The following is a 12,855-nucleotide window of genomic DNA, read 5'->3' as shown; positions in this document are numbered from 1 at the left end:
TTGCAGAAAATCATTTTTCAGCCAAACGTCAAATTAAATAGTTATTAATGGTTTAAGAGATTGATAATCTTATGGCAAGATTAAGCAACTGTATTGTGGGCAACACTGTATTCTGCAGTGTGACATAGTAGCCATGATTTTTTCCCTCTATTCTTCGCGCCATAAACACCAATCTTGCCTGCTGAACAGTTGATTAAGCATAATCATAAGACATCAGTGACTTGAATCAATAATAATTTTTGTTGCTTAAATTTGATCGAAAAGTGGTCTTCAACAAAGTTGTAGCTGAGAAAATTTTCAACAAACTCAGCTATTATTTTTTAAAGTAGAGTGAACTGGTGAATTTTGAGATAGATATGAACCGAAATTATGGTTTCTCCATAGTAAAGGGTGATACGGTCAAAATTTGGTCAAGGGAAAACGCGTGTAAATCGGTGAAATTGTTTATTTAAAAAATCAAATTAAATTTCTTTTTCAAGTTCAATTAGTATAAAATTCAGGAAAAATATTCAGTTAGGCTTCCGCTTTTCCAAATCCGAACTGCCGGGCCTTACGCTTGACCCCTGCCATCAGATTTTGTACAGCCACCTTGTCCACCTTCTTCGCCGCAGAAAGCCAGTTTGCCTTGAACTGCTGCTCGCCCTTAGCAGTTTTTTTGGTCTTCTTTAGGTTCCGCTTGACAATAGCCCAGTATTTCTCAATTGGGCGGAGCTCTGGCGTGTTGGGAGGGTTCTTGTCCTTGGGAACCACCTGCACGTTGTTGGCGGCGTACCACTCCATGGCCTTTTTACCGTAATGGCAAGATGCCAAATCCGGCCAAAACAGTACGTAACAACCGTGTTTCTTCAGGAAAGGCAGCAGACGTTTATTCAAACACTCTTTCACGTAAATTTCTTGGTTGACAGTCCCGGAAGCTATGAAAATGCTGCTTTTCAAGCCACAGGTACAGATGGCTTGCCAAACCAGATATTTCTTTGCGAACTTTGACAGTTTCATGTGCTTGAAAACATCTGCTACCTTTCCCCTTCCTTTTGCCGTATAAAACTCCTGTCCCGGAAGCTGCTTGTAGTCGGCTTTGACGTAGGTTTCGTCGTCCATTACCACGCAGTCAAACTTCGTCAGCATCGTCGTGTACAGCCTCCGGGATCGCACTTTGGCCGTCGTATTTTGTTTATCATCGCGATTTGGAGTCACTACCTTCTTGTAAGTCGATAGTCCGGCTCGTTTTTTGGCTCGATGCACGGTTGTAGACGATACACCCAGCTTATTTGCGGCATCTCGGAGAGAGAGGTTAGGGTTTCGCTTGAAACTACCGGCAACTCTCTTTGTCGTCTCAGCGGCTTCCAGTTTTCGATTTCCCCCCGATCCAGACTTCTTGGCTGTCGACAAACGTTCCCCAAACACTACATTTGTAACGGTTGATTTGGCAACTTTTAGCGATTTTGCCAACTTTGCGTGCGAGTAGCTCGGATTTTCGCGATGCGCGAGCAAAATTTTGATACGCTGCTCTTCTTGCTTGGACGGCATTTCGGCAACTGAAGAGTGAATTCCAAAATCAAAATAGGAGCAACATTCTACACACAGACACCTTCAAAATGAGGGGTGTTCAGGTTTTTTAAATGCAAAATTGAAAGAAATACGTCAAGTTGATATTGACCAAATTTTGACCGTATCACCCTTTAATTCCCATATAAACTTCAAATGGTTTGTGTCAAGTCAGTTTCTTACTAAACGAGTTCAAATTTTGGGAGGCTAATCAGTGCCCAATTTGAAACCGGTTGAGCACTGTGGAGCGAAAATTACAAATTTTGCATCAGTCTAGTGGACATCTCGTACCATACGTTCCGTTGTTATAAATCATTGGTCGTTGGAAGCATCTAATCTAAAAAAGTTAAATGATGCTCCATTTTCCTCGAGTGGTTAGGACATGAGCACTAGCTCTTGTCTTACCGTCTTACCCCTTATGCCTTCTGGTTATAGCGCCATTACTCGCCTTCCGAAAAAAAAATTGAATAAAAGGCCGTAGGAGAAAGACAAAGGAGGAAGGAAACAAAGTTCTATCTTCCCTTGTGTAAAAACTTTTTTTTTTTATATATCTTTATTAAGGAGACTTTCAGCCGTTGGCTGGCTCGTCTCCGCTGTGTAAAAACTGAAAAAAACGGGTCTCTAATCAATCTACAGGAAAAGTTCGCTAAAACTCACCATAACTCGCGAACTTTTCCTTTTGTGTGCTTCATAAAACCTCGCAAAATTTTCCAACGCTGAACACGAACAGGTAAGAGCTAGATTTCAGTAGAGAGCAATAGAACGAAAATATATTATAAATTCAAAAACATATAAATGAAAATAAATAGAAGATCTCAGCAAGTTTCATTCATTCCCCTTTATTCTGCGCCTCGAGTGAGGTGAGGTGACTCGCTGTCACTAGTGAGGTGACACAAGTCACCGCGAGTGAGGTGACTCTCCGTACCAATCAAATGGAGAGTCACCTCACTCGTGGTGACTTGTGTCACCTCACTAGTGACAGCGAGTCACCTCACGTCACTCGCGGCGCAGAATAAGGGGGATTGTGTACTCTTACTGTCCTGCTGCCCTACTGGCAGTTCCAAGACTTTTCCGGGTTATTGCGAAACTAGTTCAAAAATTCTTCAGGAAAATCATGATTACAAAAATGGTATTTTAAGGTACAAAACATCAAACGTCTAAAACCAGAAAAAAAGCACTCGTCCGACTCTCTTGCCGAATGAACCAATTGGCAAATCTATGTTGGAACTTGGCCATACCCACTCGTTCCCAAATGATGTTTGAGACAAAGTTGTAATCCAATCAGAATCATCGGGCCAACTTGCCAATCGCCTAATAACAGTTCTGACGAAAAGGATGCTGATAAAAATCACTTTGAAATGCATTTTACCCGATCACTTGCACTTGCTTTGCACTAAAGTTCTTTTCTAGAACTATTTTATCGAGTGGCACATTTTTTCGGACTAAAACGCGATGAAAAAATCAATGACAGAAATAATTAAGCCTAAAATTTTCGAATCCATGATTTTCTGCTCAGTTAGCAAAATTGGTCACCACAAGGCCAACGAGCTCCTTAAATCACAGAAAAATTACGATGAAGTTCCCGCTCAACTTGCTCTCACTAGATTTCGATCCTAGCGATGACCTTACCGACGTCGGCAACAACTGCTCTTGAGAAGGATTGTATATGTAATTCCGATCAACACATTAGCGTTAGCGTCTGCGTTGCTACGGTATATTTCGGATACTAGTGACACTCACGCCTCTTTTGAAATTCTTAGTCAGACTGCGTTTAGGAATAATGCTAGGAAGTTAACATTATTTCCAATCTAAACAAGAATACCAAAAGCATGACTGTCGCTATTCCCGGCCACGCCTATATTTACCGTAACTAGGGCTAGGAAAGGAAATTTTGATGTAGTACTTACTCAACGAGAGGCCACCGAATTAGTGACACCCTCATAAGTACTACGGAGTTGGAGTATTGGGTACGGTATTAGGTCAGGATACGCCTCAACCAGGCGATACAACCAAAAGCATATGATTGTTTTTCTTTGTTTGAGGAATTTGATAATAAACCCAAGATCTTATGCACAGTAAGCAAACGCAGCATCCACCAAGCTAGCCGAGTTCCTCAATTTGTTTTCTTAGTACTGTATTAGTGAAATTAATATGGAACATAATGTTACGAACTAAATAAATAAAAAGGAAAGATCTCACCCGAATAATCCTCGAAGCTCCCGAATACAGTTCAGAAAAGTTTCTTAGATCTTGATTAAGGAAAACCGCTACTTGTTGTCAGCCCTCGGAAAGAGATGCATCAAAGGAAACAGTCCGGCATCTCTCGGTATCACTATAAGCTTGCTGGATTCACAACATCGTGATCATCTTGGGATCTTCGTTGCCCATCAGCTAAGACAGCTCCTAACAAACACCGCTCCTGGATCTTCCTTTTTCTTTTTCACTTATCATTCGCCATGGTCTGATCTATTTCGATCCCGTCCATGAGATATTGAACAATCGGGAACATAAGTAATAGGCGAATCCAATAGAAACTAAGCGATCGTTTCAGCCTCTGGTGGTGAATAGAGGAACCTTAAAAAAAGTGATGAGGTCCATTAATTTATCCATCGCAGGTGCTTAAAATCGTCATCCACGTGGAATATTTTGTTATCTGTATCGATTTTGCAGTGATCTGGCTTGTGCTTCCGCATTTTAATGCAAGCTGATATACCGTATGCGTGATACTGTTTGCACCATTGAGCAACGTCAAAATTAAAAAAATTCTCAAAAATTTCGTTTTTGAGTTTTTTTTTTTATTTATTCAAGGGGGATGTTTCTCAGAGTCTTAAACTATGTTAATCATCGATCGAGTTTCCACTTGCTGCAATTACGGCCTCCCCACGCTTCCGGAATGCACGGCAGGTTCTAATAATGTAGTCTGGATCCATTTTTCTCCAGGTACGGGTCAATGTTTGTCTGAGGCTTGCTGTACTCGGGTGGCGTTTAGAACAGGCCTTGGCCTTCATGACGCGCCATATTGAGTAATCCAGTGGATTATGACCGGGGCTGGATGGCGGCCACATATCCTTCGCCCAGAACGGAAGATGTTCCTGCAACCACTTCTGAGTGTGGTTCGAGGTGTGGCACGGAGCTCCATCTTGTCGAAATACCTAGACCTCCGTGTTGACCTTGTCACCTTCTGTAATGAACACCGGGTCCATTTTTTTTGCCATCGGAAGCCACCAATCCAAACACCATAACGCTAGCAGGATGCTTGGTCAGATACACGTTCTTGTGTTCGTCGGCCACGTCTTTTCCGGAAGAGAACTAATATACCGGTTGGTTCTGGAATGTGATACGGGATCGACGGTAAACATGCTCTCGTCGGTGAACAGGATTACCGGATTTTTTCGCTTAAGGAAGTTCAAGATTTTCTTGCATCGTTCGACTAGTAGCTCCCGGATGCGGTTGGTAATCATTTGAGTTTTTTTCCGTGCCCTCGACTTCGCCCCGCAATCTTCCTTTACGATCTTCCGTGCCGTAAAGTCACTGATCCTGTGTTCCTTTGCCATTTTCCTTATTGAACGCACTGGATTCACCCGAATCTTCCTTTTGATAGCAGCGATAGCCCTCAGAACCCGAGCTGACCTTGGACGACCTGTGGCCACCTTCGCGGATAGTTGTCCTTTCTTTTCTCGGTCTAAAACTCTTTTGACGGTCCTCCGGGACACTCCCACGGCAATTGAATTGTCTTTTTGCGACATTTGCGCGTGGGACAAATCACGAATACGCTGCCACTTCGTCATGGTGCAACTTTAAAACTAAGTAAATCATTTTCTTTTATACACAGCCTACTACGGTATGAGCTATAGGTTACGTGCCTGCCAAGAAAACCAAGGCATTGTAAGCACAGGTGAAACGGGAACCTTATTTGTACGATGGTGCAAACATTATCACGCATACGGTATACACTTTAAAACAAAAATACTCGAACACATACCCATTTTACCCATTGAGAATTGCATATTTGTGAAATCGGTCACGACTATTCTGAATCACCCTGTATGCTCGTGAGATTTTTGAGGATAATTCTTAATGTGTTTTAAGGTAAATTTAGAAGGCATCTGGTAGTTCCTAGCATTGTTTTAAGTACCTTGAAATTCTGGGCTACCTTAGAAGTCTGATTTACTTTAGAACTCTGAATTGCATTAGAATTTCTGAATTTTAAGCTAATTCTGAAAAGAGTTGATAGCGGCGAATTACTTGTGAATTCAAAGGGAAACTTTACCCATTTCCAACTGCATATACGAGTCGGACTTGTCGATGCTACTGAAAATCTTACAGCTGCCAAGTTTCACAAATTTGGTCTGCGGTTACGAGTTGTAAATAGTCTTTTAATCTAGAGGAATAGTCTCCATAGACTCGGATGTTGCCGTTTGCTTTTCGGCCAACCATGATCTCCATTGATTCTTCTTCTTCTTCTTAGTATTTTAAGCTTATTTCTTATTGCATATTAGCTTATTGCATGCTCTCAACTTAGTGTTCTAGATGCACTTCAATAGTTATCAGTGGAGAGCTTTCGATGCCTGTACCATTTTTGTATTAGTAAAATTGTGTGACAAGTACAATCATACTCTATGCCCAGGGAAGTCGGGAAATTTTCCAACGCAAAAATTCCTAGACCGGACTGGGAATCGATCCCAGCCACCTCCAGCATGGTCTTGCTTTGTAGCTCCACTTTAACCTGCTGAGAAAGGGAGGCCCTGCAAAGTGTTATAATCTGCATCCGCTCCAACTCATCGTCCACCTCTTGATACACAAAGTATGCAACCGGGCGATTTTGGCGGAACGCGTGTTGCTAATCCGGCTTGAATTCCAGTTTGACAGTTATCTTTCTCAATGTAGTGCTGAACACTTCCAGTAACTGTCGTGACTGGACCGAGGTTTCCAGCCTCGTCATGGTTCCACGAATCTGCTGCTCCGCTAGTGCTGCTATCCCTTTTTCGTGGTGGTCCTTTGCTGGTCGTCCGCTTTCTCCACAGTCCGTCATCAGAATCTGTTTGTACTTAGACATGCATGGCTTAACCTTAATCAAGCGTATATTACTGGTAGGATCAACAAGGACTGTGAAGAGAAAAGACGACCAGCAAAAGACCACCAGCAAAAGGGATAGCGGCACTAGTGGACCAACAGAGGGAGCAGAAGATTCGTGGAACCGTGACTAAGGCTGGAAACGTCGGTCCGGTTGCTACATCGGACCAGCGTTGCCGGATGAGGGAGAGCTCACCGAAGCCCCTCTTGAGGACTGCTGGAGCAACGTGAAAGCAGCCATTAACAGCGCTGCTGAAGGCGTCGTTGGGTTCGTGGAGCGGAATCGACGGAACGATTGGTTCGACAAAGAGTGTCAGACGGTTTTGGACGAGAAGAACGCAGCGCGAGCGCCGATGCTGCAGCAAGGAACCCGTCATAATGTGGAGCGATATAAACAAAAGCGAAGACAGCAAACCCATCTTTTCCGGAATAAGAAGCGCCGCCTGGAAGAGCTGGAGTGCGAAGAAGTGGAGCAGCGTTCTCAAGAAACACGCAAGTTCTACAAGAAACTCAACGCATCCCGCCAAGGCTTTGTGCCGCGAGCAGAAATCTGTCGGGATAAGGAAGGGGGTATCTTAACGGACGAACGTGAGGTGATTGAAAGGTAGAAGCAGCACTACGATGAACATCTGAACGGCGCAGAGGCAGAGGACCAAGGCGGCAGGAGGAATGGCTTCGTCGGTACAGCGGATGAGGGGGGCATGCCAGCTCCAACTATAGGTGAAGTTAAGGATGCTATCCGACAGCTTAAGAACAGCAAAGCAGCTGGGAAAGATGATATCGGAGCGGAGCTTATCTGCACCGACTGATAGTCAGGATCTGGGATACAGAACAGCTACCGGAGGAGTGGAAAGAGGGCGTAATACGCCCAGTGTATAAACAGGCGACAAACTAGAATGTGAGAACTATCAAGCGATCTCTATTCTTAACACGGCCTACAAAGTGCTTTCCCAGATCATCTTTCACCGTTTATCGCCGCTAGCCTGCAGATTTGTGGGAAGCTATCAAGCCGGTTTTGTGGACGGGCGATCGACAACGGACCAAATCTTTAGGTTGCGTCAGATCCTGCAAAAGTGTCGTGAATATCAAGTCCCTACGCACCACCTATTCATCGATTTCAAGGCCGCTTGTGATACTATTGACCGTGAAGAGCTATGGAAGATTATGAACGAGAACGGTTTTCCCGGGAAGCTGACCAGACTGACCAGGGCTACGATGGATGGTGTACAGTGCTGCGTGAAGATATCGGGTGCGTTATCGAACTCGTTTGAAACTCGCAAAGGACTTCGACAAGGCGATGGTCTTTCCTGCCCCCCTGTTCAACATTGCGCTAGAAGGTGTTATGAAACGTGCGGGCTTTAACATGCGGGACACGATCTTCAATAAGTCCAGCCAGTTCATCTGCTTCGCTGACGACGTGGACATTGTCGGAAGAACGTTTCAGGCCATCGCGGAGCAGTACACCAGGCTGAAACATGTAGCAGAGAAGGGTGGATTAAAGGTGAATACGTCGAAGACAAAGTATCTGTTAGCTGGAGGAACCGAGCGGGATAGGGCTCGCATAAGCAGAAGCGTGACAATCGACGGAGATGAGTTCGAGGTGGTGGATGAATTTTTGTACCTCGGATCATTGGTGACGTCGGATAACAACTGCAGTGGACAACAAGACCCTGAGGTCGGGTAAACTTCACCTCTGTACTAAATGTACCATGTACAAGTCGATGATAAGACCGGTAGTTCTCTACGGGCACGAGACGTGGACGATGCTCCATCTTTGGTGGGGTATGTGAGGACGGTGTATGGAGGCAAAGGATGAACCACGAGCTGGCGCAACTCTATGGCGAACCCTGTATCCAGAAATTTGCGAAAGCTGGACGGGTACGATGGGCGGGACACGTTTTAAAAATGCCAGACAACAATCCCGCAAAAATGGTGTTTTCCTCGAATCCGGCCGGTATAAGACAAAGAGGAGTACAGCGAGCAAGGTGGCTAGACCAAGTGGAGCAGGATCTTGGAAGTGTGGGACGGGCAAGAAATTGGAGACAAGCAGCCACGGACCGAGTGAATTGGCGTAACATTGTGATGCAGGTGCAATCCTGAGGGATGTCGGACCAGGATAAGTAAGTAAACCCGAGATCGGACCACCAGTTGAGCGGCAAATTCGTTAAACCGTTACCGAGGCTGGACACCTCGGTCCAGTCATGACAGTAGCTTTCCAGAATAATCTGAAAAATTACCTATGAATTCTTTAGAAAATTAATTGGTTTTCTCCTGAGCATTCACTTTGGTATTGTTCCAAATTTATCTTGGAGAGCTTTGAGTGTGTTGGTTTATTTTCTTTTAATTCCGTTATAATTGCTTATCTTTTGACAGATACGCGTATTTCTTCTACTACTTGCAGACTTCATCAGTGCCAAGTACTCAACTTGTACTTGGCACTTATGAAGTCTGCAAGTAGTAGACGAAAGACGCGTATCTGTCAAAAGATAAGCAATTATAACGGAATTTAAAGGAAATAAACCAACACACTCAAAGCTCTTCTAAAGGGATTCCGTTAAGAGGTTCGACAAATTTAAAAAGATTTCTCTTGGAGCTCTTTTCTTAATTTCCTTGGAATACTCACAAAAATGACATGAATTCCTGTGTAATGCTCTCAAAATTCCTAAGACATTCTCCTCAGAGCTCCCTTGGAGTTCTTCTACGAAATATCTTGAAATTATCCTCAGATACCCCTTGGATTCTGTTGGAACTGTGTTTTTAATTCTCTTTAAATATTCTACAGAATTGCCATTGAATTATTCTTAAAACTCTTCAGGAATACTTACAGAAATTGCTTGAAGTAGATTGGGTTGGAGATTGAGATGTAAATAATGCAGGTCGTGATTTTAAGTGAAATAACTTGATCGCAGTTAGGTGGATTATTTTCTGTTGTTACTTAAATCAAATTCTTCACGCCGAAGTTTCTCATTTGTTCGACCTTAGCACACTTTAACAGGCTAATGTAAGCCTCGAACAATATTTGTCCAAATTATTAGGAGAATGTTTCAAATTGAAAATTGGAAACAACTCAATTCAACCGCTTGCACATGTTCCAGATCGTGCCAAATGTGCCATCATTCTTCAAAATCCACTAGCAGTGTATGCTTCCGCTATAATAAAGGTGTTAAAAAGTTCGATCCTGTTAATCATTAACCCTAATTGGATTGTTACATTCAGAAGATGCGCCGTGTTAATTTCTATTCGCCTTGCTTGTGCAAATAATAATAATACGCTTATCAGTGTTCACACTGAACTGAAGTTAATGAGATTTGGCATGCACGCTAAAGCTTGTATTCTGCATGCTCGCTATTTATCGAGATTCAATATTTACACCCAAACGAAGCGTAAGATTAATTTTCCAACTCTCTCGTCCCATTGCAGAACGTTCCGGCCATGATCCGCAAGAAGAAACGTGAAACCAAAGACTACAAACTGCGCGTCTTTGTCGGCATGCTGTTCCTTATCATCGTGTTTCTTGTAAGTATACAAACGGCCCTCTATCAACATTTGCAATTACGGGAGATAATCTCCCTATAGAAGAAGAAGTCGCTTCGGTTACGTACCAACTAACTAACGCTGTTTGTGTTTGTTGTGTTATCCATTGCTCTTGAACGGTTGAAGGTCGGCTACGCGTACATCATGTACAACCAGAAGTTGCTGGCCAAATCGTACTTCGAGAGCATCAAGCTGCACACGAAGACACGAGCGATGCGAATTCTGGATGCGAAGGGATATGACCTCCTGACGGGGAAGTTGGGAATAGATCTCAACATCGAAAAGCCATACAAGTGCTTGCCGGAAAATCTGCGGAACGACGGGAGCCATTGCTACGAGTGGAACTCGGTGGCAAGATTGTACATGAATTTGGAGAAAGCAGAATCGAACAGTGAAGTGAAGTGCTACAGCTTTAGTTGGGAAACGCTGGTGAATAACTTCTATCCAACGGATTGTTTCGATATCGGGGATGGCGTTTACTGGTACGGCGGAGGTCTTACCAAGGGCGTGGACTATCTGCTGAACAAGGCTTCGTTTGATTTTTCACCTTTTGTGACGGGTGATACCAATACCAAACAGTGGGGTAATGCGGTTAAGAGGTTCTTTTTGAATTCGAAAGGAATCGCAATTCTGGTGGACGACAAAACTCCTCTATATGTCAGTATTAACAAGAATGACAGCCAGCAAATTTGTCTGCGAGGCAGGAATGACGATTTTGCGTTTGTGAATAAGTTTACCAATTACTCGGCATTGAACTATCGGGTATGCACCGGTCCGGACATAATAATTGCCCACGACAATCTCACTCGGATGAGCTTGTGGGATGGATTGACAGAAAACGACAATACCATCATCAAATCTCTTCTTCGGGAACCGGTGTGGCACATTCCAGCTTATTCTCAGGAAGAGCTGACCGAAACTATAATCTACAACTACACGGAGCACGTGATCGCTTCCGGATATCTACACGTTGGTCATGTCTTGATCAATGAATTTTGGCAGAAACATATCGGCGATTTCGTGTTTGACCCTGACCGTTTTCCCACGTTGGAAGATACCGTAAATATACTGCACCGGCGTGGATTCCGAATCTCCCTTACAATCCAACCTTTCATCAGCACTGAAAGTGACAACTTCCTGGAAGCAGTTGCCAAGAAGTTTCTGATTTACGAACGTAATTCGGAACGTAGCATTCCCGCTCTGACGCGCTACAAAAGCCTAGCTAGCGCTGGAGTTCTCGACATCACCAATAACGCAACCATTCCCTGGTTAAAGGATCAGCTGAAGAAAATTACGGAAACCATCGGCATAGACTCGTTCTATCTGGATTTCGGTAATGCGTACAACATGCCGAGATATTATCAATGTTCGAAAACACTAGACAATCCGGATCAGTACAAATCATTCTTCATGGATCAGGTCAAGGGTAACCTGAAAGTTTTTGGAGTTTCAAGTGGCATTTCAATCCCACATCCTCCGGCGTTCCTTAGCCTTCCGCCGGTGAACAGCTCTTGGAGTGGTCTGCAAACCATCATTCCAACTGTCCTCTCTTACGGAATCATTGGCTATCCACTCATAATGCCAGGACCGATCGGGGGCGATTTTGTGCTGTCCTCCAATTACACAAAAATGCTTTCCTTCTATCCAATGAGATCTCCTCCACTGCCGGAAATGGAGCTGTACATCCGCTGGCTGCAGATGGCCACGTTCTTACCGGTGATACGATTCACGCATCTTCCATCGGAGTATCGGAACGACTCGTTGACGGAAATCGCCAAGGAGCTCTCGGTGATTCGTCAGAAAACTGTGGTCCCTATGTTGGAGCAATTTACCAGCGACGCGTTGGATACGGCGAAACCGATTATACGGCCACTGTGGATGATGGATTCCAGCGATCCGAACTGCCTGTTCGTTGACGATGAGTTCACGATCGGAGATGGAATGATTGTGGCGCCGATCATCTACCGGAGTGACACCAGTCGGGAAGGTGAGTTTTCATATACCTGGTTTTTATGGGGCTTCTTCTAATGATTGTTTCAAATTCCCTTATTGCAGTTTACCTCCCACAAGGCGTCTGGAAGGACGGAATCGATGGATCTCTACGCAAGGGCAACCGATGGATTCACAACTACCACGTTCCGCTGAACAAGGTGGCATACTTTGTGAAAATGCCCGACAATACGCGCTTCTAGGGTGGTGACCATCCGTGGTCGGTGGCTGCGTAGTCTCAAAACGAACATATTCTCAACAGGAATTTCTTCCATCCGCTCACAACGAAGGAAGGCTTGTCGAAAGTTAACGAAAAATCGTTTTTAATTTATCGTATTTTATGCATGCGTGTCTGTGAGTTTGAGTGTGTGTCTGTGAATGTAGTTAGCAATCATGCAAGTATTAAAAGTATGTTAAGTTTCGTTTATACCGCTGCAATTACTACTCAAGTACTCATGTAAAAGAAAATATTTTTAATTCTGATTAAATTGAGTAGATTTAAGGTTACTGTAGTGAGAGTAGTTTGTTTCTATTCGAAATCGTCCCCAATTTTCTTGGATTTATGTAGATTTCAAAATAATTTTTAGTTGTACTTCATTCCTAACAGTCCCCCGGTTTTTCACTCCAATCAGCCAGATGCTAAGCGCCAAGCCAAAAAATGCATGTTCGATCGCCTTGGACATCTATTATAAAATAAGCTGTACATTCACGTGA

General features: G+C 43.8%; 1 protein-coding gene across 1 annotated transcript; it reads left to right on the top strand.

Moving 5' to 3' along the window:
- The first annotated feature begins 10,039 nt into the window (after positions 1 to 10,039).
- LOC135714757 (myogenesis-regulating glycosidase-like) lies at positions 10,040 to 12,581 on the top strand. Its single transcript, XM_065238125.1, has 3 exons — positions 10,040 to 10,134; positions 10,279 to 12,139; positions 12,208 to 12,581. Exons 1-3 carry the CDS (start codon positions 10,051 to 10,053, stop codon positions 12,342 to 12,344), a joined length of 2,082 nt encoding a protein of 693 aa, XP_065094197.1. The 5' UTR covers positions 10,040 to 10,050; the 3' UTR covers positions 12,345 to 12,581.
- The last annotated feature ends 274 nt before the right edge of the window (positions 12,582 to 12,855 follow it).

The sequence above is a fragment of the Ochlerotatus camptorhynchus genome, unplaced genomic scaffold (assembly GCF_037179485.1).
Source record: "Ochlerotatus camptorhynchus isolate MF236.1 unplaced genomic scaffold, CSIRO-AGI_Acam_v1.1 ptg000710l, whole genome shotgun sequence".
NCBI lineage: Eukaryota > Metazoa > Arthropoda > Insecta > Diptera > Culicidae > Ochlerotatus > Ochlerotatus camptorhynchus.
Note: the sequence above shows the minus strand (reverse complement) of the source record. Positions and strands in the feature narration are given on the sequence as shown.